This window comes from Triticum dicoccoides, chromosome 7B (assembly GCF_002162155.2).
Source record: "Triticum dicoccoides isolate Atlit2015 ecotype Zavitan chromosome 7B, WEW_v2.0, whole genome shotgun sequence".
Lineage (NCBI taxonomy): Eukaryota > Viridiplantae > Streptophyta > Magnoliopsida > Poales > Poaceae > Triticum > Triticum dicoccoides.
Genome location: NC_041393.1, coordinates 706,951,976 through 706,977,066, shown reverse-complemented (window position 1 = coordinate 706,977,066; position 25,091 = coordinate 706,951,976). Strand labels below are relative to the sequence as shown.

The window sequence follows — 25,091 nt, the reverse complement described above, 5'->3', positions numbered from 1 at the left end:
TGTCTGTGATCTCATCCCGGACTCCAAACAACCTTCGGTCACCAAAACACATAACCCATATAATACCAATTGTCGTCAAACGTTAAGCGTGCGGACCCTACGGGTTCGAGAACTATGTAGACATGACCGAGAGACCTCTTCGGTCAATAACCAATAGCGGAACTTGGATGCTCATATTGGTTCCTACATATTCTACGAAGATCTTTATCGGTCGAACCGCAATGTCAATATAGTTATTCCCTTTGTCATCGGTATGTTACTTGCCCGAGATTCGGTCGTCGGTATCTTCATACCTAGTTCAATCTCGTTACCGAAAAGTCTCTTTACTCATTCCATAGTGCATCATCCCGCGACCAATTCATTAGTCACATTGCTTGCAAGGCTTCATATGATGTGCATTACCGAGAGGGCCCAGAGATACCTCTCCGATACTCGGAGTGACAAATCCTATCTCGATTTATGCCAACCCAAGAAACTTTTTCTGAGATACCTGTAGAGCATCTTTATAATCACCTAGTTACGTTGTGACGTTTGATAGCACATAAGGCATTCCTCCGGTGTTCGGGAGTTGCATAATCTCATAGTCGGAGGAATATATATTTGACACGAAGAAAGCAGTAGAAATAAAACTGAACAATCATTATGCTAAGCTAATGGATGAGTCTTGTCCATCACATCATTCCACTAGTGATGTGACCCCCCGTTATCAAATGACAACTCATGTCCATGGCTAGGAAACTTAACCATCTTTGATCAACGAGCTAGTCTAGTAGAGGCATACTAGGGACACATTGTTTTGTCTATGTATTCACACATGTATCAAGTTTCCGTTTAATGCAATTCTAGCATGAATAATAAACATTTATCATGAATAAGGAAATATAAAATAACAACTTTATTATTGCCTCTAGGGCATATCTCCTTCAGTCTCCCACTTGCACTAGAGTCAATAATCTAGATTGCATTGTAATGAATCTAACACCCATGGAGTCTTGGTGTTGATCATGTTTTGCTCGTGGAAGAGGCTTAGTCAACGGGTCTGCAACATTCAGATCCGTATGTATTTTGCAAATCTCTATGTCTCCCTCCTTGACCAAATCTCAGATGGAGTCGAAGCGTCTCTTAATATGTTTGGTCTTTTTGTGAAATCTGGATTCCTTCGCCAAGGCAATTGCTCCAGTATTGTCACAAATGATTTTCATTGGACCCGACGCACTAGGTATTACACCTTGATTGGATATGAACTCCTTCATCCAGACTTCTTCATTTGATGCTTCCAAAGCAGCTATGTACTCTGCTTCACACGTGTTGGGGAACGTAGTAATTTCAAAAAAATTCCTACGCACATGCAAGATCATGGTGATGCATAGCTACGAGAGGGGAGAGTGTTTCCACGTACCCTCATAGACCGAAAGCGGAAGCGTTAGCACAACGCGGTTGATGTAGTTGTACATCTTCATGGCCCGACCGATCAAGCACCGAAAGCACGACACCTCCGAGTTCTTGCACACGTTCAGCTCGATAACGTCCCTCGGACTCCGATCCAGCCGAGTGTCGAGGGAGAGTTCCGTCAGCACGACGGTGTGGTGACGACGATGATGTTCTACCGATGCAGGGCTTTGCCTGAGCACCGCTACGATATTATCGAGGAGGACTATGGTGGAGGGGGGCACCGCACACGGCTAAGAGATCAATAATCAATTGTTGTGTCTATGGGGTGCCCCCCTCCCCCGTATATAAAGGAGTGGAGGAGGGGGCCGGCCAAGGGGAGGAGGCGCACCCAAGGGGGGGAGTCCTACTCCCACCGGGAGTAGGACTCCTCCCTTTCCTATTTGGAGAGGGAGAGGGAAGGAAGAGGAAGGAGGGAGGAAGGAAAGGGGGGCCGGCCCCCCTCCCAATTCGAATTGGACTTGGGGGGGGGGGGCGCCCCCTCCCTTGCTCCTTTCCCCTCCTTTCCACTAAAGCCCATTAAGGCCCAGATACCTCCCGGGGGGTTCCGATAACCTCCCGGAGCTCCGGTATTGTCCCAATCTCACCCAGAACCTTTCCGGTGTCCAAATATAGTCGTCCAATATATTGATCTTCATGTCTTGACCATTTCGAGACTCCTCGTCATGTCTATGATCACATCCGGTACTCCGAATAACCTTTGGTACATCAAAACACATAAACTCATAATATAACTGTCATGTAACTTTAAGCGTGCGGACCCTACGGGTTCAAGAACTATGTAGACATGACCGAGACACGTCTCCGGTCAATAACCAATAGCGGAACCTGGATGCTCATATTGGCTCCTACATATTCTACGAAGATCTTTATTGGTCAAACCGCATAACAACATACGTTGTTCCCTTTGTCATCGGTATGTTACTTGCCCGAGATTCGATCGTCGGTATCTCAATACCTAGTTCAATCTCGTTACCGGCAAGTCTCTTTACTCGTTATGTAACGCATCATCCCATAACTAACTCGTTAGCTACTTGCTTGCAAGGCTTATAGTGATGTGCATTATCGAGAGGGCCCAGAGATACCTCTCCGACAATCGGAGTGACAAATCCTAATCTCGAAATACGTCCACTCAACAAGTACCTTTGGAGACACCTGTAGATCACCTTTATAATCACCCAGTTACGTTGTGACGTTTGGTAGCACACAAAGTGTTCCTCTGGTAAGCGGGAGTTACATAATCTCATAGTCATAGGAACATGTACAAGTCATGAAGAAAGCAATAGCAACATACTAAACGATCAAGTGCTAAGCTAACGGAATGGGTCAAGTCAATCCATCATTCTCCTAATGATGTGATCCCGTTAATCAAATGACAACTCATGTCTATGGTTAGGAAACTTAACCATCTTTGATTCACGAGCTAGTCAAGTAGAGGCATACTAGTGACACTATGTTTGTCTATGTATTCACACATGTATTATGTTTCCGGGTAATACAATTCTAGCATGAATAATAAACATTTGAAATGATATGAGGAAATAAATAATAACTTTATTATTGCCTCTAGGGCATATTTCCTTCAGTCTCCCACTTGCACTAGAGTCAATAATCTAGATTCCACAGTAATGATTCTAACACCCATGGAGCCTTGGTGCTGATCATGTTTTGTTCGTGGAAGAGGCTTAGTTAACAGGTCTGCAACATTCAGATCCGTATGTATCTTGCAAGTCTCCATGTCTCCCACCTGGACTTGGTCCCGGATGGAATTGAAGCGTCTCTTGATGTGCTTGGTTCTCTTGTGAAATCTGGATTCCTTTGCCAAGGCAATTGCACCAATATTGTCACAAAAGATTTTCATTGGACCCGATGCACTAGGTATGACACCTAGATTGGATATGAACTCCTTCATCCAGACTCCTTCATTTGCTGCTTCCGAAGCAGCTATGTACTCTGCTTCACATGTAGATCCCGCCACGACACTTTGTTTAGAACTGCACCAACTGACAGCTCCACCGTTCAATATAAACACGTATCCGGTTTGCGATTTAGAATCGTTTGGATCAGTGTCAAAGCTTGCATCGACGTAACCATTTACGACTAGCTCTTTGTCACCTCCATAAATGAGAAACATATCCTTAGTCCTTTTCAGGTATTTCAGGATGTTCTTGACCGCTGTCTAGTGATCCACTCCTGGATTACTTTGGTACCTCCCTACTAAACTAATAGCAAGGCACACATCAGGTCTGGTACACAGCATTGCATACATGATAGAGCCTATGGCTGAAGCATAGGGAACTTCTTTCATTTTCTCTCTATCTTCTACAGTGGTCGGGCATTGAGTCTGACTCAATTTCATACCTTGTATTACAGGCAAGAACCCTTTCTTTGCTTGATCCATTTTGAACTTTTTCAAAACTTTATCAAGGTATGTACTTTGTGAAAGTCCAATTAAGCGTCTTGATCTATCTCTATAGATCTTGATGCCCAATATGTAAGCAGCTTCACCGAGGTCTTTCATTGAAAAACTTTTATTCAAGTATCCTTTTATGCTATCCAGAAATTCTATATCATTTCCAATCAATAATATGTCGTCCACATATAATATTAGAAATGCTATAGAGCTCCCACTCACTTTCTTGTAAATACAGGCTTCTCCAAAAGTCTGTATAAAACCATATGCTTTGATCACACTATCAAAGCATTTATTCCAACTCCGAGAGGCTTGCACCAGTCCATAAATGGATCGTTGGAGCTTGCACACTTTGTTAGTATCCTTTGGATCGACAAAACCTTCTAGTTGCATCATATACAACTCTTCTTCCAGAAATCCATTCAGGAATGCAGTTTTGACATCCATTTGCCAAATTTCATAATCATAAAATGCGGCAATTGCTAACATGATTCAGACAGACTTAAGCATCGCTACGGGTGAGAAAGTCTCATCGTAGTCAACACCTTGAACTTGTTGAAAACCTTTCGCAACAAGTCGAGCTTTGTAGACAGTAACATTACCATCAGCGTCAGTCTTCTTCTTGACGATCCATTTATTCTCGATGGCTTGCCAATCACCGGGCAAGTCAACCAAAGTCCACACTTTGTTCTCATACATGGATCCCATCTCAGATTTCATGGCCTCAAGCCATTTGCAGAATCTGGGCTCATCATCGCTTCCTCATAGTTCGTAGGTTCGCCATGGTCAAGTAACATGACCTTCAGAATAGGATTACCGTACCACTCTGGTGCGGATCCACTACAAGAAATATGTCAATTAGTGACCTTTTGTCAGTGACCCTGGAAGAATTGGTCATAGATCTATGACCATTTGAGACCAATTGGTCAAAAGCTGTTCGGGGGGCTCCAAACTCTAAACCATTGCGACCATTTTGGTCAGAAAGGTCGTAATTTCCTTACACCAAATGGTCACAAAGCAAACAGGGCTGGCCGCTGCCTTATTTCTAGTTGTTAAAGACCAAAATAGATGGTCATAGCCTTGTAGATTGTGGTTGGTTGTGATGACTAGGCGCCACCTCATCAGTTTTGCCTATGTGTCATGTCCATGTGGCAGTTTTTGCCCTAGGTTGTGAAGCAACCTATATTTCTGTCATTCCAAAAATTCCCAAAAAAATCTCATAAATTGTTTGGATCATATCTTCATCAAATATGTCAAAAACCTTCCTTGCCTAGTTCAAAAATAACTCAACAATATTCATTTTCCTATTCTGTTCAAAGCAGCAGTTTGTGAAGGAAGTACCACTTTGGCATGTCGAAATAGTATCCATTTTCTACAGTGCTTTCCTATGCCCAAATAACCATCCTCCACCAAATGCCAGCTCATTCTGTTCATTATTTTGAGCCGAGCTTCAACATTTGTAGTTATGTCCAGTGTGGTAGTTTGCAAAGCAAGTACCACCTAGGCTCCTCCTTTTGAGCTAAAAATTTGTGAAGACGGTCTTCTTAGCAACTGATCATCCTCAGCCAAAACTCACGCCCATTAACCATGTACATTTCCCGTACCGCTAATCAAACACTTGGCTGCTAATTCATGTTTGAGCATCGATCGGTCTCCTCGTGAGAATGTTATGTTGTGATTTTCTTCCTAGCACCTACCTGGGGAGTGCCCAACCCACTAGAAATGCCTAGGCCGCCCAGAACACATGGCAACGCCACGGTCACGCGGTGACCACGCGGCGGGCATGCGAGCTTACGCGCTCTAGAGTTGGGGCCCTCGACCACCATCCAAACCTCGATGTCTCGCCATCAAACCATGTATTTCTGATTAAATAGATACTTATTTACCTAGAAATGATTTTTGGAAAAAATAAAGAGCAAACTATGAGGCAGCTGCAGTTCAAATTTGACCCGCTTCCAACTGAATCGACGGGAATTTGTCTTTTTCACCAGAGGTGGATCAAAAATTTTGACACCCAACCATTTTGTCAATTGTGCATTAAATATGGCCTAGTATTTTATAAAATTTATTAGGTCCAATTTTGCAACAAATATATGGTAGGTCCTTCACAAAAAAAACTCATTTCAGGCACTCGAAAAATGGAAAATGGTATTTTCGTGCAAAGAAAATGAAAAACTTCCTTAGGAAACATTGTTTGCCATTCCAATATGCACCCTTGTGCATGATATGAGATCATTTGAACAAACTATGCCATGAATGTGGCCATAAGATTGATCATTTGACTTGAAAGCCATGAATCTTCACACTTGATAGCTCATTTTTGAGAACACTTTTTTAAAATAATTACCGTATTACAAGTTTATTAATTTTCTTGGAAACTTGGTCACATATAATGACACAATGCGAAGGTTTCCCAATTTTTCGATTTTTTTTTGAATTCTTTATGCCCGTTTCAAAATGCGGTCAAAACGGCGGGCTTGACCGTTCCTAGCTAGTGGTTGAATCTTGGATTTTTTTGGTGTTTCTATGATTAAATAGATACTTATGTACCTAGAAATGATTTTTGGAAAAAATAAATAGCAAACTATGAGGCAGCTTCAGTTCAAATTTGACCCGCTTCCAACTAAATCGGCTGGAATTTGTCTTTTTCACTAGAGGTGGATCAAAACTTTTGACACCCAACCATTTTGTCAATTGTGCATTAAATATGTCATAGTATTTTATAAAAATGATTTGGTACAGTTTTGCAACAAATATATGGTAGATCCTTCACAAAAAAACCTCATTTCGGGCACTCAAAAAATGGAAAATGAATTTCCATGCAAAGAAAATGAAAACTCCCTTTGGCAACATTGTTTGGAATTCCAAGATGCACCCTTGTGCAGATCATTTCTTTGAATTTTTCATGTGAAAAAGTAGAAATTGACCCCCCCCCCACAAAAAAACTCATTTCTCGTAACAATTTTTAAAAGATATTTTTCTTATTCCAATTCCAAGTTTGTTAGTTTTCCTAAAAACTATGTCACATTTGGTGTCGCAATGAGAATGTTTATTTTTGAATTTGTCATATCATAAAATTGTTTCTATGATTCAACACCTTTTTTTTGGAAAAATATGGTTGAACACCTTATTTTTAGTCGATTGTGACCAATTTAGAAGGTCATAACGTATACTGGGTTCTGATTGGTCCTTGGACATGTCACGCGGATCGTGCTCAAACACCGTCGGATGCTCTCGGATCCGACGGTAGCCCTTTCCCTCACCCCCTCCCCCCTTTTGTCTCAAAAAAAAGAAAAAAGAAAACTCCCTTACCCTCTCACCCCATGAACCCTAGCGCTCCTTCTCCCTCACGCGCTCCCTCTCCCCTCGTCTCCCACATCGCCGCCGCCACCCCGCCGATCCCACCCCTCCCTGATTCAGATCCAACCCCGCCGCCCGTGCCCGCGCTCCTCCTCGCCTCCTAGAGGACGCCCGCCGCTCTTCCTCCGCCCATCCCGGAGGCCTCAGTCGGCGCCCTCCGCCGCAGGGACGCCGCGCTCGTCCCTCCCACCGCAGGGGACAACATCCGGCAGCGCCTGCGCCCGCAGCTGCCGGCCAACTACTTCGGCAACGCCATCGTGCGGGACCTCGTGACGGTGCGGGTGGGGGACATGCTGTCACAGCCGCTGGGGTTCGTGGCGGAGCGGATCAAGCGCGCGGTGGCGCGGGTGGACGATGCGTTCGTGTGCTCCGTCATCGACTACCTGGAGCTGGAGACTGGAGTCTATTGGTACCCCCTTCGTCTCAAGGTAGGAACTCCCCGATTCAACACCCCTCTCTTTGGATATGATTTGGCACTGCTTGACGAACCTTCTGTTCGTGCTACGCAGCGCGTGGCCATGGCTGCCTACCTTCAGTCCCTGGTCACGGGGCTTCTCCAGCCGGCGCGTCCTCTCAGCGAGCGGCCATGGAAGGTGAGGGACTCCTCACTCCTAGCTAGCTGCCTCTCCCCTCCCGGCCACATGCATGGAAGGTGACTGACTTGTAAGTATGTGTGTATGTGTTGGTCCTCTGTGTTGCTGCTGCTGCTGCCTGGATGCTGATGCTGATGTGTGCTCACAGTGTAAGTCCATCCATTATCCGATTGTTTGTCAGCTTCAGTTAACCAGTCGGCTGTTTTGTTTTCTGTCACTCACAGAATTGATGTTTCGCGTAATTGATTGCAGGATCGCTCGACTTGCCTGTATCTTCTCCACCACCATACTTTTGCAGAGCCTGGTAAGCTAGCTTCAGTAACTCTTGTTTCAGTTACTCGCTGTCTGCTTCAGTAACTCTAAGACACTCTGGTTGCACATTCTATTCATTTCTGCACTGGGTTCATGCCGTTACTCTGCCTATGTATTGTGGGAGCACTTGTGCTCAAGAGGTATGGAATGGAATGTGTAAAAATTGTTGTGCCATACTTGCTGCTCAGGTGCCGAATTGGCTAACTAGAAGCCACTATTTGATAGAAGAACATCTCTGTTCTTCTGATGGTTCTCACTCTGTTTGTTTACAAACTCTGCTTTAGGAAAGTCTCACAGTACAGTACTACTAGTAGATAAGATACTCCTTAAACTTTGGATCAAGTAAACTGTCTCATATATTTTATGCTCCTCAAACTTCACAGTACAGTACTACATTGTTATGCTCCTCAAACTTCACAGTACAACACTACATTGTTATGCTCCTGTTATCTCAACTCTTATAGTATGATGAATCAAGTAAACTAAAAGAACCACCCTGTTCTGTTTGTGCAGACTGACCTCCGCTTCCAGAACCATGCGGTGCTGGCCCTTCAGGAGGCTGCAGAGGCCTACCTGGTGGGTCTCTTCGAGGACACCAACCTGTGCACCATCCATGCTAAGCGCGTGACCATCATACCCAAGGACATTTAGCTGGCTAGGAGGATCCGTGGCGAGAGAGCTTAAGGTGCAATCAACATACAATTTTGCTCAAATAGTCAAATGTTCCCTTGATTCTGTAGGATTAGTGTGTCCTGTTGCTTGTTGCTAGCTGTAGGATCTGACTTTTGGTTGTTGTTTTGGTGATGTAGGCCAAGGGAAATGACTACCGTTCCAGGATCTCTGGTTTGGGAGCTCGTGAAGAAGAACAACTGCTTCTTGATAAAACAGTTCGGCAACAGCAACGCCAAGGTGCGGTTCAGCAAGGAGCCCAACAACCTCTACAATGTCCACTCCTACAAGTTCTCGAGTCCGTGGCTCTTTGCAGTATTTTTAGCCCTTTTGTTTGCAAGTGTCTCTGCAAGGAGCTAACTTGCTGTGGGGCTGATGTGGTTTCAGGCTTGGCGAACAGCAAGACCGTGGTGGTCCAGCCATCAGCGGGAGAGGACAAGGCAGTTGTCCTGTCCACGACCAAGACCAAGAAGCTGAACACCCCTGCCAAGCTCCAGCACAAGACTCTGATGCGCAAGGAGTTCCGCAAGATGGCCAAGTCTGTCAAGAATCAGGTATTACAACTTGTTGTTTTGAGAAGTCACTTTGTTCTGCAAGTCGGACATAACTTCAAAAAAGTCTGATGCTTGCTGGGGCTGTTCCCTTAATTATGCAAAGTTTGAAAAGCTTGAGACTGATCTTCTAGTGCTAAGTTTTGAACGCTAACTTTAATTTATGTTCCTGCAGGAAATGGACTGATTCCTTTGAAATTCCCATGTTGTAAATAGTCCCTTACTCCACTCAGGTAACTCTATAATCTGTCCCGCTTCTAGGTTTCCAGCACTTGAATCTTTCGTTAGGAGAGTTTGAAGTTGTTGGTGTATTCTCAACCATTGAGCGATTTTAGTCATCCTCTTCACTGGAGTAACTCTTGTCTAGTCTCCAGGATAATAAATCATGTTCTTCCATGTTTCCAAAAATACTTGTACTCCATGTTTCTAGAAAACAGCAGCAACACACATGTGTCCAAAAATACTGGAATAAACTAGCTATGGTTTGAATAGCCTTTATATTAGGATCTGGTTGAGTCTCTATGATGTTCTCTCTTAGTGTCATGTCATGTCATGAGTTTTGAGTCGTGAATATATGACTGAGTTGTATAATCCTTTCCAGGTGAGGACTTTGACCACAGAAGTACAACTAGGACAACCATGTTGTTGGTGGTAGCTCCCAAGGTCCAAGGACGACTATATACTTTGACAGCAAAGAGCCAAGCAAGGGTGTGAACCATAGTTTCGGTTGATATTTGCCACCATGTTTTGGATTGCACGTACACTTCTTGGATATAAACTGCAATTAGGCTTGTTCAAGCTATGTTACCGCGGACATGAAGTCTTGTATGTTTTTGTGAATGTTGATCATATGAGTTCTGGATTTGATCATTTAATAAGAGAATTACTGATTGTTTGATTTTTAAATGTGTATAAATTGGAATCTGTGAATTAAAAAGACCAAATATTCTACTGGACCAAACAATATTTGGGCTCTAAGAAGGCTATGGCCCAAACAAATCACATTGTGCATTTCTTAGAAGCTAGAACAAAAAGGATAAATGAAATGGACGTAAAAATGTTGGGCTTGGCCCATGAAGCCGTTCAAAAATTGATAAAAAAATATAGTAAAAAGGCCGACTTGTTGGGCTAGGCCCATGCAGAAAACCGAATTGGACCGGGCTGAATCTTGTGCCACATTAGCTTGCCACGCTGGATGCCTACGTGGACTGGGGAGGCTGCTAGTGACCAAAACGCCACAGTAGGAATATTTTGGTCATAAACGTCCATGACCTTCTCACAGAGAAGGTCGCTATAGTCAGTTTACGACCCTCAGCTTTTGACCTTCTGTTTTTGGTCACAAAAAGGTCGCAAATGAAAAACTATGACCTTTCAGTGACCAATAGTGGAGGTCAAAAGATAGCATATTTCTTGTAGTGATCTTACTCTGGTTGACCTACGAGGTTCTGTAGTAACTTGATCTGAAGTTTCATGATCAACATCATTAGCTTCCTTACTTATTGGTGTACTCGTCACAGGAACCGGTTTCTGTGATGAACTATTTTCCAATAAAGGAGCAGGTACAGTTACCTCATCAGGTTCTACTTTCCTCCCACTCACTTCTTTCGAGAGAAACTCCTTCTCTAGAAAGGATCCATTCTTGGCAACAAATGTCTTGCCTTCGGATCTATGATAGAAGGTGTACCCAACAGTTTCCTTTGGGTATCCTATGAAGACACATTTCTCTGATTTGGGTTCGAGCTTATCGGGTTGAAGCTTTTCCACATAAGCATCGCAGCCCCAAACTTTAAGAGACGACAACTTTGGTTTCTTACCAACCCATAGTTCATAAGGCATCGTCTCAACGGATTTTGATGGTGCCCTATTTAACGTGAATGCGGCCGTCTCTAAAGCATAACCCCAAAACGATAGCGGTAAATCAGTAAGAGACATAGATCGCACCATATCTAGTAAAGTACGATTACGATGTTCGGACACACCATTACGCTGTGGTGTTCCGGGTGGCGTGAGTTGCGAAACTATTCCGCATTGCTTCAAATGTAAACCAAATTCGTAACTCAAATATTCTCGTCCATGATCAGATCATAGACACTTTATTTTCTTGTTACTATGATTTTCAACTTCACTTTGAAATTATTTGAACTTTTCAAATGTTTCAAACTTATGTTTCATTAAGTAGATATACCCATATCTGCTCAAATCATCTGTGAAGGTGAGAAAATAACGATACCCGCCGCGAGCCTCAACATTCATTGGACCACATACATCAGTATGTATGATTTCCAACAAATCAGTTGCTCGCTCCATAGTTCTGGAGAACGGAGTTTTAGTCATCTTGCCCATGAGGCATGGTTCACCAGTACCAAGTGATTCATAATCAAGTGATTCCAAAAGTCCATCAGTATGGAGTTTCTTCATGCGCTTTACACCAATATGACCTAAACGACAGTGCCACAAATAAGTTGCACTATCATTATCAACTCTGCATCTTTTGGCTTCAACATTATGAATATGTGTATCACTACTATCGAGATTCATCAAAATAGACCACACTTTAAGGGTGCATGACCATAAAAGATATTACTCATATAAATAGAACAACCATTATTCTCAGATTTAAATGAATAACCGTCTCGCATCAAACAAGATCCAGATATAATGTTCATGCTCAACACTGGCACCAAATAACAATTATTTAGGTCTAAAACTAATCCCGAAGGTAGATGTAGAGGTAGCGTGCCGGCGGCGATCACATCGACTTTGGAACCATTTCCCACGCGCATCGTCACCTCGTCCTTAGCCAGTGTCCGCTTAATCCGTAGTCCCTGTTTCAAGTTGCAAATATTAGCAACAGAACCAGTATCAAATACCCAGGTGCTACTGCGAGCTCTGGTAAGGTACACATCAATAACATGTATATAACATATACCTTTGTTCACTTGCCATCCTTCTTATCCGCCAAATACTTGGGGCAGTTCCGCTTCTAGTGACCAGTCTGTTTGCAGTACAAGCACTTAGTCTCAGGCTTAGGTCCAGACTTGGGTTTCTTCTCTTGAGCAACAACTTGTTTGCTGTTCTTCTTGAAGTTCCCCTTCTTTTTCCCTTTACCCTTTTTCTTGAAACTGGTGGTCTTATTGACCATCAACACTTGATGCTCCTTCTTGATTTCTACCTCCACAGCCTTTAGCATTGCGAAGAGCTCGGGAATTGTCTTATCCATCCCTTGCATATTATAGTTCATCACGAAGCTCTTGTAGCTTGGTGGCAGTGATTGAAGAATTCTGTCAATGACGCTATCATCCGGAAAATTAACTCCCAGTTGAATCAAGTGATTGTCATACCCAGATATTCTGAGTATATGCTCACTGACAGAACTATTCTCCTCCATCTTGTAGCTGTAGAACTTATTGGAGACTTCATATCTCTCAATCCGGGCATTTGCTTGAAATATTAACTTCAACTCCTGGAACATCTCATATGCTCCATGACGTTCAAAACGTTGTTGAAGTCCCAGTTCTAAGCCGTAAAGCATGGCACACTGAACTATCGAGTAGTCATCAGCTTTGCTCTGCCAGAAGTTCATAACATCTGGTGTTGCTCCTGCAACAGGTTTGGCACCTAGCGGTGCTTCCAGGACGTAATTCTTCTGTGCAGCAATGAGGATAATCCTCAAGTTACGGACCCAGTCCGTGTAATTGCTACCATCATCTTTCAACTTTGCTTTCTCAAGGAACGCATTAAAATTCAACGGAACAATAGCACGGGCATCTATCTACAACAAACATAGACAAGCAAAATACTATCAGGTACTAACTTCATGATAAATTTAAGTTCAATTAATCATATTACTTAAGAACTCCCACTTAGATAGACATCCCTCTAATCATCTAAGATATCATGTGATCCAAATCAACTAAACCATAACCGATCATCACGTGAAATGGAGTAGTTTTCAATGGTGAACATCACTATGTTGATCATATCTACTATATGATTCACGCTCGACCTTTCAGTCTCAGTGTTCCGAGGCCATATCTGCATATGCTAGGCTTGTCAAGTTTAACGTGAGTATTCTGCGTGTGCAGAACTGGCTTGCACCCGTTGTAGATGGACATAGAGCTTATCAAACCCGATCATCACGTGGTGTCTGGGCACGACGAACTTTGGCAACGGTGCATACTCAGGGAGAACACTTTTATCTTGAAATTTAGTGAGAGATCATCTTAAAATGCTACCGTCAATCAAAGCAAGATAAGATGCATCAAAGATAAACATCACATGCAATCAATATAAGTGATATGATATGGCCATCATCATCTTGTGCTTGTGATCTCCATCTCCGAAGCACCGCCATGATCACCATCGTCACCGGCGTGACACCTTGATCTCCATCGTAGCATCGTTGTCGTCTCGCCAACTATTGCTTCTACGACTATCGCTACCGCTTAGTGATAAAGTAAAGCAATTATAGGGCGATTGCATTGCATACAATAAAGCGACAACCATATGGCTCCTGCCAGTTGCCGATAACTCGGTTACAAAACATGATCATCTCATACAATAAAATATAGCATCACGTCTTGACCATATCACATCACAACATGCCCTGCAAAAACAAGTTAGACGTCCTCTACTTTATTTTTTCAAGTTTTACGTGGCTGCTGGCTTAGCAAGAACCGTTCTTACCTACGCATCAAAACCACAACGATAGTTCGTCAAGTTAGTGCTGTTTTAACCTTCTCAAGGACAGGGCGTAGCCACACTCGTTTCAACTAAAGTTGGAGAAACTGACACCCGCCAGCCACCTGTGTGCAAAGCACGTCGATAGAACCAGTCTCGCGTAAGCGTACGCGTAATGTCGGTCCGGGCTGCTTCATCCAACAATACCGCCGAACCAAAGTATGACATGCTGGTAAGAAGTATGACTTGTATCGCCCACAACTCACTTGTGTTCTACTCGTGCATATAACATCAACACATAAAACCTAGGCTCTGATACCACTGTTGAGGAACGTAGTAATTTCAAAAAAATTCCTACACACACGCAAGATCATGGTGATGCATAGCTACAAGAGGGGAGAGTGTGTCCACGTACCCTCGTAGACCGAAAGCGGAAGCGTTAGCACAACGCGGTTGATGTAGTCGTACGTCTTCATGGCCCGACCGATCAAGCACCAAAAGCACGACACCTCCGAGTTCTTGCACACGTTCAGCTCGATGATGTCCCTCGAACTCCGATCCAGCCGAGTGTCGAGGGAGAGTTCCGTCAGCACGACGGTGTGGTGACGATGATGATGTTCTACCAACGCAGGGCTTCGCCTAATCACCGCTACGATATTATCGAGGAGGACTATGGTGGAGGGGGCCACCGCACACGGCTAAGAGATCAATGATCAATTGTTGTGTCTTTGGGGTGCCCCCCTCCATTGTATATAAAGGAGTGGAGGAGGGGGCCGGCCAAGGGGAGGAGGCGCGCCCAAGGGGGGGGAGTCCTACTCCCACCGGGAGTAGGACTCCTCCCTTTCCTATTTGGAGAGGGAGAGGGAAGGAAGAGGAAGGAGGGAGGAAGGAAAGGGGGGGGGGCCCTCCCAATTCGGCTAAAGCCGATTAAGGCCCAGATACCTCCCGGGGGGTTCCAATAACCTCCCGGAGCTCCGGTATTGTCCCAATCTCACCAGGAACCTTTCCGGTGTCCAAATATAGTCGTCCAATATATTGATCTTCATGTCTCGACCATTTCAAGACTCCTCATCATGTCCGTGATCACATCCGGGACTCCGAACAACCTTCGGTACATCAAAACACATAAACTCATAATATAACTGTCATCTAACTTTAAGCGTGCGGACCCTACGGGTTCGAGAACTATGTAGACATGACCGAGACACGTCTCTGGTCAATAACCAATAGCGGAACCTGGATGCTCATATTGGCTCCTACATATTCTACAAAGATCTTTATTGGTCAAACCGCATAACAACATACGTTGTTCCCTTTGTCATTGGTATGTTACTTGCCCGAGATTCGATCGTCGGTATCTCAATACCTAGTTCAATCTCGTTACCGGCAAGTCTCTTTACTCATTACGTAATGCATCATCCCGTAACTAACTCATTAGCTACATTGCTTGCAAGGCTTATAGTGATGTGCATTACCGAGAGGGCCTAGAGATACCTCTCCGACAATCGGAGTGACAAATCCTAATCTCGAAATACGTAAACTCAACAAGTACCTTTGAAGACACCTGTAGAGCACCTTTATAATAAGCCAGTTATGTTGTGACGTTTGGTAGCACACAAAGTGTTCCTCTGGCAAGCGGGAGTTACATAATCTCGTAGTCATAGGAACATGTACAAGTCATGAAGAAAGTAATAGCAACATACTAAATGATCAAGTGCTAAGCTAACGGAATGGGTCAAGTCAATCACATCATTCTCCTAATGATGTGATCCTGTTAATCAAATGACAACTCATGTCTATGGTTAGGAAACTTAACCATCTTTGATTCACGAGCTAGTCAAGTAGAGGCATACTAGTGACACTATGTTTGTCTATGTATTCACACATGTATTATGTTTCCGGGTAATACAATTCTAGCATGAATAATAAACATTTTTCATGATATGAGGAAATAAATAATAACATTATTATTGCCTCTAGGGCATATTTCCTTCAACACGTAGATCCCGCCACGACACTCTGCTTGGAATTGCACCAACTAACAGCTTCACCATTCAATAAAAATACGTATTCGGATTGTGACTTAGAGTCATCCGGATTAGTGTCAAAGCTAGCGTCGATGTAACCATTTACGACAAGCTCTTTTTCACCTCCATAAACGAGAAACATATCCCTAGTCCTTTTCAGGTACTTTAGGATGTTCTTGACCACTGTCCAGTGATATCCACTCCTGGATTACTTTGGTACCTCCTTGCTAAACTTATAGCAAGGCACACATCAGGTCTAGTACATCGCATAACATACAAGATAGAACCTATGGCTGAAGCATAGGGAATGGCATTCATTTTCTCTCTATCTTCTACAGTGGTCGGGCATTGAGTCTGGCTCAACTTCACACCTTGTAACACAGGCAAGAACCCTTTCTTTGACTGATCCATTTTGAACTTCTTCAAAACTTTATCAAGGTATGTGCTTTGTGAAAGTCCTATCAAGTGTTTTGATCTATCTCTATAGATCTTGATGCCCAATATATAAGCAGCTTCACCGAGGTCTTTCATTGAAAAACTCTTATTCTAGTATCCTTTTATGCTATCTAGGAATTCTACATCATTTCCAATCAACAATATGTCGTCCACATATAATATTAGAAATGCTATAGAGCTCCTACTCACTTTCTTGTAAATACAGGCTTCTCCAAAAGTCTGTATAAAACCATATGCTTTGATCACCTCATCAAAGCGTATATTCCAACTCTGAGATACTTGCACCAGTCCATAAATGGATCGCTGGAGCTTGAACACTTTGTTAGCACCTTTAGGATCGACAAAACCTTCTGGTTGCATCGTATACAACTCTTCTTCAATAAATCCATTAAGGAATGCAGTTTTGACATCTATTTGCCAGATTTCATAATCATAAAATGTGGCAATTGCTAACATGATTCAGGCAGACTTAAGCATCGCTACGGGTGACAACGTCTCATCGTAGTCAACTCCTTAAACTTGTCGAAAACCCTTTGCAACAAGTCGAGCTTTATAGATAGTAACATTACCATCAAAATTAGTCTTCTTCTTGAAGATCCATTCATTCTCTATGGGTCGCTGATCATCGGGCAGATCCACCAAAGTCCACACTTTGTTCTCATACATGGATCATATCTCAGATTTCATGGCCTCAAGCCATTTATCGGAATCTGGGCTCATCATAGCTTCTTGATAGTTTGTAGGTTCGTCATGGTCAAGTAACATGACTTCCAGAATAGGATTACCGAACCACTCTGGTGTGGATCGTGCTCTTCCAGACCTACGAGGTTCTGTAGCAACTTGATCTGTTGTTTCATGATCTTTATCATTAACTTCCTCTCTAATTGGTGTAGGCATCACGTGAACAGATTTCTTGGATGAGCTAAATTCCAAATTGAGAGCAGGTACAATTACCTCATCAAGTTCTACTTTCCTCTCACTCACTTCTTTCAAGAGAAACTCCTTCTCCAGAAAGGTTCCATTCTTAGCAACAAAAATCTTGCCTTCGGACTTGTGGTAGAAGGTGTACCCAATTGTTTCCTTAGGGTATCCTATGAAGACACATTTCTCCGATTTGGGTTCGATCTTATCGGGCTGAAGCCTTTTGACATAAGCATCACATCTCCAAACTTTAAGAAACGAGAACTTAGGTTTGCTACCAAACCACAATTCATACGGTGTCATCTCAATGGATTTTGACGGTGCCCTGTTTAAAGTGAATGCAGCTGTCTCTAATGCATAACCCCAAAACGATAGTGGTAAATTGGTAAGAGACATCATAGATCGCACCATATCCAATAAAGTGCGGTTATGACATTCAGACACACCATTATGCTGTGGTGTTCCAGGTGGCGTGAGTTGTGAAACTATTCCACATTGTTTTAAATGAAGGCCAAACTCATAACTCAAATATTCTTCCACGATCAGATCATAGAAACTTTATTTTCTTGTTACATTGATTCTCCACTTCATTCTGAAGTTTTTTGAACTTTTCAAATGTTTCAGACTTGTGTTTCATTAAGTAGATATACCCATATCCGCTCAAATCATCTGTGAAGGTCAGGAAATTGATACCCACCACTAGCATCAACACTCATTGGACCGCATACATCAGTATGTATTATTTTCAATAAGTCATAGCTCATTCCATTGTTTCGGAGAACGAAGTTTAGTCATCTTGCCTATAAGGCACGGGTCGCAAGTATCAAATGATTCATAATCAAGTGATTCCAAAAATCCATCTTTTGGCATCTTTTCTCGATCAAGATTCAACAGAAATAGACCACTCTTCAAGGGTGCATGACCATAAAAGATATTACTCATATAAATAGAACAACCATTATTCTCTGATTAAATGAATAACTGTCTCGCACTAAACAAGATCCAGATATAATGTTCATGCTCAACGCTGGCACCAAATAACAATTATTTATGTCTAAAACTAATCCCGAAGGTAGAGGTAGAGGTAGCGTGCCGACGGCGATCACATCAACCTTGGAACCATTTCCGACACTCATCGTTACCTCGTCCTTAGCCAATCTTCGTTTAATCCGTAGTCCATGCTTCGAATTACAAATATGAGCAACCGAACCGGTATCAAATACCCAGGCACTACTACGAGAATTAGTAAGGTACACATCAATAACATGTATATCAAATACACCTTTGTTCAACTTGCCATCCTTCTTATCCGCCAAATACTTGGGGCAGCTCCGCTTCCAGTGACTAGTCCCTTTGCAGTGGAAGCACTCAGATTCAGGCTTGGGTCCAACTTTGGGTTTCTTCCCGGGAGTGACAACTTGCTTGTCAGTCTTTTTGAAGTTCCCCTTCTTTTTACCCTTGCCCTTTTTCTTGAAACTAGTGGTCTTGTTAACCATCAACACTTGATGCTCCTTTTTGATTTCTACCTTCGCAGCCTTTAGCATCGCGAAGAGCTCAAGAATAGTCTTTTCCATCCCTTGCATATTGTAGTTCATCACGAAGCCTTTGTAGCTTGGTGGCAGTGATTGAAGAACTCTGTCAATGACACAATCATCTGGAAGATTAACTCCCACTGAGTCAAGTGATTATGGTACCCAGACATTCTGAGTATGTGCTCACTAACAGAACTATTCTCCTCCATCTTGCAGTTATAGAACTTGTTGGAGACTTCATATCTCTCAACTCGGGCATTTGCTTGAAATATCAACTTCAACTCCTGGAACATCTCATATGGTCCATGACGTTCAAAACGTCTTTGAAGTCCCGATTCTAAGCCATAAAGCATGGCACTCTGAACTAACGAGTAGTCATCAACACACGACTGCCAGGCATTCACAATATCTGCAGTTGCTGGGGCAGGTGGTACACGGGCGGTGCATCAAGGACATAATTCTTTTGCGCAGCATGAGGATAATCCTCAAGTTACGGACCCAGTCCGTGTAGTTGCTGCCATCATGTTTCAACTTAGCTTTCTCTAGGAACACATTAAAATTCAAAGGAATGGTAGCACGAGCCATTGATCTACAACATAGATATGCAAAAACTATCAGGACTAAGTTCATGATAAATTAAGTTCAATTAATCATATTACTTAAGAACTCTCACTTAGATAGACATCCCTCTAGTCATCTAAATGACACGTGATCCAAATCAACTAAACCATGTCTGATTATCACATGAGATGGAGTAGTCTTCAATGGTGAACATCACTATGTTGATCATGTCTACTATATGATTCACGTTCAACCTTTCAGTCTCCAGTGTTCCGAGGCCATATCTATATATGCTAGGCTCGTCAAGTTTAACCCGAGTATTCCGCGTGTGCAAATCTGGCTTGCACATGTTGTATTTTAACGTAGAGCTTATCACACCCGATTATCACGTGGTGTCTCAGCACGAAGAACTTTCGCAACGGTGCATACTCGGGGAGAACACTTATACCTTGAAATTTAATAAGGGATCATCTTATAATGCTACCGCCGTACTAAGCAAAATAAGATGATCCCTTAACTAAATTTTAGGGTATAAGTGTTCTCCACGAGTATGCACCGTCGCGACAGTTCTTCGTGCCGAGACACCACGTGATGATCGGGTGTGATAGGCTCTACGTTCATATACAACGGGTGCAAGACAGCTTTGCACATGCGGAATACTCGGGTTAAACTTGATGAGCCTAGCATGTACAGATATGGCCTCGGAACACTGGAGACCGAAAGGCCGAACGTGAATCATATAGTAGATATGATCAACATAGAGATGTTCACCATTGATGACTACTCCATCTCACGTGATGATCAGACATGGTTTAGTTGATTTGGATCACATATCATTTAGATGACTTGAAGGATGTCTGTCTAAGTGGGAGTTCTTAAGTAATATGATTAATTCAACTTAATTTATCATGAACTTAGTCCTAATAGTATTTGCAAAATCATGTTGTAGATTAATAGCTCGCGTTATAGCTCCCTTATGTTTTTTGATATGTTCCTAGAGAAAACTAAGTTGAAAGATGATAGTAGGAATGATGTGAACTGGGTCCGTGATCTGAGGATTATCCTCATTGCTTCACAGAAGAATTATGTGCTTAATGCACCGCTAGGTGACATACCTATTGCAGATGCAGATGTTATGAACGTTTGGCAAGCTCAGTATGATGACTACTTGATAGTTTAGTGCACCATGCTTTACGGCTAAGAACCGGGACTTCAAAAACGGTTTTGAACGCCATGGATGATATGAGATGTTCCAAGAGCCAAAATTGGTATTTCAGACTCATGCCCGTGTCGAGAGGTATGAGACCTCTGACAAGTACTTTGCCTACAACACTGCAGGAATCAGCTACTTTGCCATCTGCCACGGCGGACGGCAAAGGCATGGATAGCGGACGGCAAAGGTCTTTGCCGTCCGCCGCGAATGGCAAAAGTGGACGGCAAAGTACGGGACGACTAAGAGCTACGTTGCCGTCTGCTTCGGGCGGCTGACGGCAAAGGGGCCTTTGCCATCAACAGCGGACGACAAAGAATGTAGACGACAATAAATGCGCTGTTACTCCGTTAGGTGGTTAACGGCAGGCCTTTGCCGTCCGCCGCTGACGGCAAACTTTGGAAGGCCTTTGCCGTCCGCCGAATGATGTCAGCCGACGTCACTACACGGCAGGCCTTTGCCGTCCGCCGCTGTAGGCAAAGTTTTTTTCTCTTTGCCGTCAGCCACTGTAGGCAAACTGACCAAATTGGCCAGCCTCCCAGGAAGCACAGTTGCCTGCCACGTGGCCTCTTTGCCGTCCGCTGCTGATGGCAAAGAGCGCTTTGCCGTCGGTGGCAGACGGCAAAGAGCCTGCATATTGTCTCTTTTTTCTGTTTTTTTAATCCAACAATTTTCACAGCAAATATATATGACATATATAGATATATTTCACAGGGCTATTTAGCAACACATAAGTTTCATCGTACATACATATATAGTTCCATCCATTCATACATAGCAAGTTGCACATACACATAAGTTGCAACCATTAGGAAGTTGCACATACATATTACAATGCAAAGTTTCTCAAGATAGCAAGTTCCGTCGTAGCAAGCTAGAAGAATACTAGAAGAGAATGAAATAAAAAACAAGCACTCCATCATAGCAAGCTAGCTTCCGGGAAGTGAATGAAATCTGCAAAATGGCAAATAAGAAAGTTAGGAAAATGTGACTAGAAGAAGAAGACTAGAAGAAGAAGCACGCCATCGTTTGTGAGGTAACTTAGGTGAAATGGATCGTTTATGAGCTAACTTAGGTAAAATGCATCATTTTAGAGCTAACGTAGGTAAAATGGATCGTTTATGAGCTAACTAAGCTAATTATGCCATTTTTTTACATAAGGTAAGTACATGTCATTATTGAGCAAACCTAGTTAACTAAGCATATTATAACTAACTTAGGTCATTTTGGAGGAAACAAAGCTAAGTATAGATTGTTTTAGAGTTAACTTAGGTAAAATGGCTGGTTTTGCAGGAAAAGAAGCTAACTCTAGGTCATTAAGGTAAGCATATTGGATGAAATAAAGCTAAGTCTAGGTCTTTATGCATTTGTTAAGCAAAAAACTAGAGAAACTTACCTTGATCATGGAGGTGTGGGAGCGGGCTGGCTCATGCCAGTAGCTGGAGAAGGATCGTGTGATGCTTGTGTGGAGTTACGCTGCACCAAAGATCATTTCCAATGTTTCGTTAGCATGAGGACACTCAAATGTTAAGACTAGCAAGTAACGTCCGTTCAAATTAAACTCACCGTGGTCTCAGGAGCAATCTCTAGATCAATGGATATGGAGCCACGGGACCTCCCGCCACTAGATATCATCACCTGCTCTGGATTGTAGGGAATCTGGCTCGGGTTAAACTCCTCCCCTTTCCTCGCCTTCCCCTTGACTTTCTTGTAAGAGGCAGTGTGGGCCATGGCATACAGGTCGTACCCCTCTGGCACCTTATCAGTCTTATTGTAGCATGCCTGAAAGAGAGAAACAAAGTAAATTAGTAATTAAAGGGCTCAAGCTAGCATGATGAATGAATTGCATTAATCATGAAGCAAACCACATACCCAATTCCGCCCGAACTGATATAAGCTGGAGCTACCTTGATGGTGTGGCACACCTTCAATTTGGGCACGTTTGTCCTTGGCCTCAGTCGGCTCCCCTTCCATCTTTCAACACCTGCCATGACAAAGAGTAAACGAAATTAGTACAACATAAAAAAAATACCGACATGAATAATAGTATGTATATCACTTAAGTGTATCATCATCAAGTACAACATTAAAAAATTGAATACCTAACACTACTAATAATCTCGATCAGTATCATCAATAAATGCATAATCATCATCATCACTATAATCAATGACGGGCTCATAGGGTTCAGTGGCATTAACATGTGGAAGGCCACCTTTACGTAATCGGTCAAGCATTGAGAGGTCGTCCGCAGCAGTAACCTCTTCTTGTTCCGGCTCTTCTTGTTCCTCCTCTGGGGTGATGTGGGATTCACTGTCGCTGTCTACTTCAATGTTTTGGGGTGAAGTATACCGGTTCTTGAAACGCTTTTTGGAAAGACGTGTCTCTTGGAAGAATTCTCCTTCATATGTGTCTGGGTTATAGTCTTCATAATCCTCTTCCTTTGGGGGAGATAGTCTAGCACGTGGCGGCACTTCATAAACGACATCCCAACCTTTCAGATTTGGATTAGTTTGGCAGACCCAGGGTAGATAGAATACTTGGGTCACCTGTTGAGCCATAATATAGACATCAGGAACATCTAAATGGGTGCTTTGGTTGATTTCAACTAGCCCTATATGTTCATGAGTCCTTCTAGTCTCCTTCGGCTGAAACCAATAACATTTGAAGACTACGACATTCGGTGGGTTTTCACCATAGAATAGAAGTTCATAAATTGCTTCAACTCTCCCATAATACTCGGTACCTCCTTCGCCGATAGCAGATACACAACAATTTGTAGACTTTCGGTCGGCCATAGATAGCTCTTTGCCATAGGTACGAAAACGATACCCGTTGATGTCGTATTTTTCAAATGAACGGACCTTATAGTCAAAACCATTAGCGACTTGTCTCAATTCGGCGTCCATAGACTCTGAATTAGCCTACAAGTTTAATGTGAAAGGATTGTTGCATTACACACAAATTAGCGAATGAAATGAAATTGTCCAATAGAATTTACCGTTTGTTTGAACCAAGAGATGAAACCGGGATAGCCGCCTCCTTGCTTTGCGAGAAGCTCATACTCTTCCACGGAATCCTTTTGGATCACCGCTCCATACGAGAATAGGGCGACGTATCGACTGTATGAAATATCCAGGAATAAGAGCAGTTCGAAGTTGCAAAACAATGTACCGAGAACTTACTCGATGTACGGCCGCACTTCTATCAGGTTGTTGAAGATATACAACAAAATGGTACGCCATTCTTCGTTATCCAAAGATACTGTATTTGAAACACTGGCTGGTGCGAGATTCCCTTTGAATAGGCTGAGGTTGGATCCACCCTTTTTAGGCTCGTCAGCATTGTACCGAGGCTTCGGATTATGCAAATGAAGATTTTTGGTTTCATAGTGTGCTGTCACGAAGTTTGTTGCCTCCTCAGTGATGAATGCCTCAGCCATAGACGCTTCAATTCTACGTTTATTTTTACATTTTTCTCGAAGCGTCTTCCGCGTCCTCTAAGTTGGGTAGCACCAACAATTTTGCATGGGCCACCCCAATCTTGCCTCGGTCGGGAGATGCAAAATCAAATGCTGCATTGGATTAAAGAAGCCCGGTGGAAAGATCTTCTCTAACTTGCAGATCAACTCTGGCGCCAACTCTTCCATTTCTTCTAGCACGCTAGGCGATAGTTCTTTCGCACAAAGAACACAGAAGAAATAGCTGAGTTCTGCCAGTACTAGCCATTCATCCTCAGGGATGAAGCCACGCAACATCACCAGCATTACCCGCTCAATCCATATGTGCCAATCATGACTCTTGAGACCAAATATCTTCAATTTATCAAGACTCGCTCCCCTCTTTAGATCGCTGCATACCCATCGGCGAACATCAACTTCATTTTCACCCACAAGATAATTTCCCTCATAGCTGGCCTTCCAAGATTGAACCATGCCTTTGTCTTTGTCCAGTTCTGCTTTCCTTTCGGTTCTTTCATGTTTTGTAATGGCCTATCACATAGCGCCTCCAGATCGACTCTAGCCTTAGTATTATCCTTTGACTTCCCATCTATGCTGAACAATGTACCAAAAAGTGCCTCGGCGATATTCTTCTCAGTGTGCATCACGTTGATGTTGTGTGGGCAAAGGAGGTCTTTGAAGTAAGGCAGATCCCATAAGCATGTTTTGTGAGTCCAGGCGTGCTCAGAATTATACCCCTTGAAGTACCCTGGACGCTCTGGATCTGGCTCGAGAGCGTTTAACTGATCCAGGGTCTGTTGGCCTGTCAATGCAGGTGGTGTAGAGTTTTTTACAACTCTACCTCTGATGAAGTTCTTCTTGTCTTTCCTGAACTTATGGCGAGGATCCAGGAACTGT

At 43.0% G+C, this 25,091-nt stretch overlaps 1 protein-coding gene across 1 annotated transcript; it reads left to right on the top strand.

The window, feature by feature from the left end:
- Nucleotides 1-8,943: 8,943 nt before the first annotated feature.
- On the top strand, nt 8,944-9,534 carry LOC119339470 (60S ribosomal protein L28-1-like). The gene is made up of 3 exons (XM_037611516.1): nt 8,944-9,094; nt 9,184-9,350; nt 9,523-9,534. Exons 1-3 carry the CDS (start codon nt 8,947-8,949, stop codon nt 9,532-9,534), a joined length of 327 nt encoding a protein of 108 aa, XP_037467413.1. The 5' UTR covers nt 8,944-8,946.
- The last annotated feature ends 15,557 nt before the right edge of the window (nt 9,535-25,091 follow it).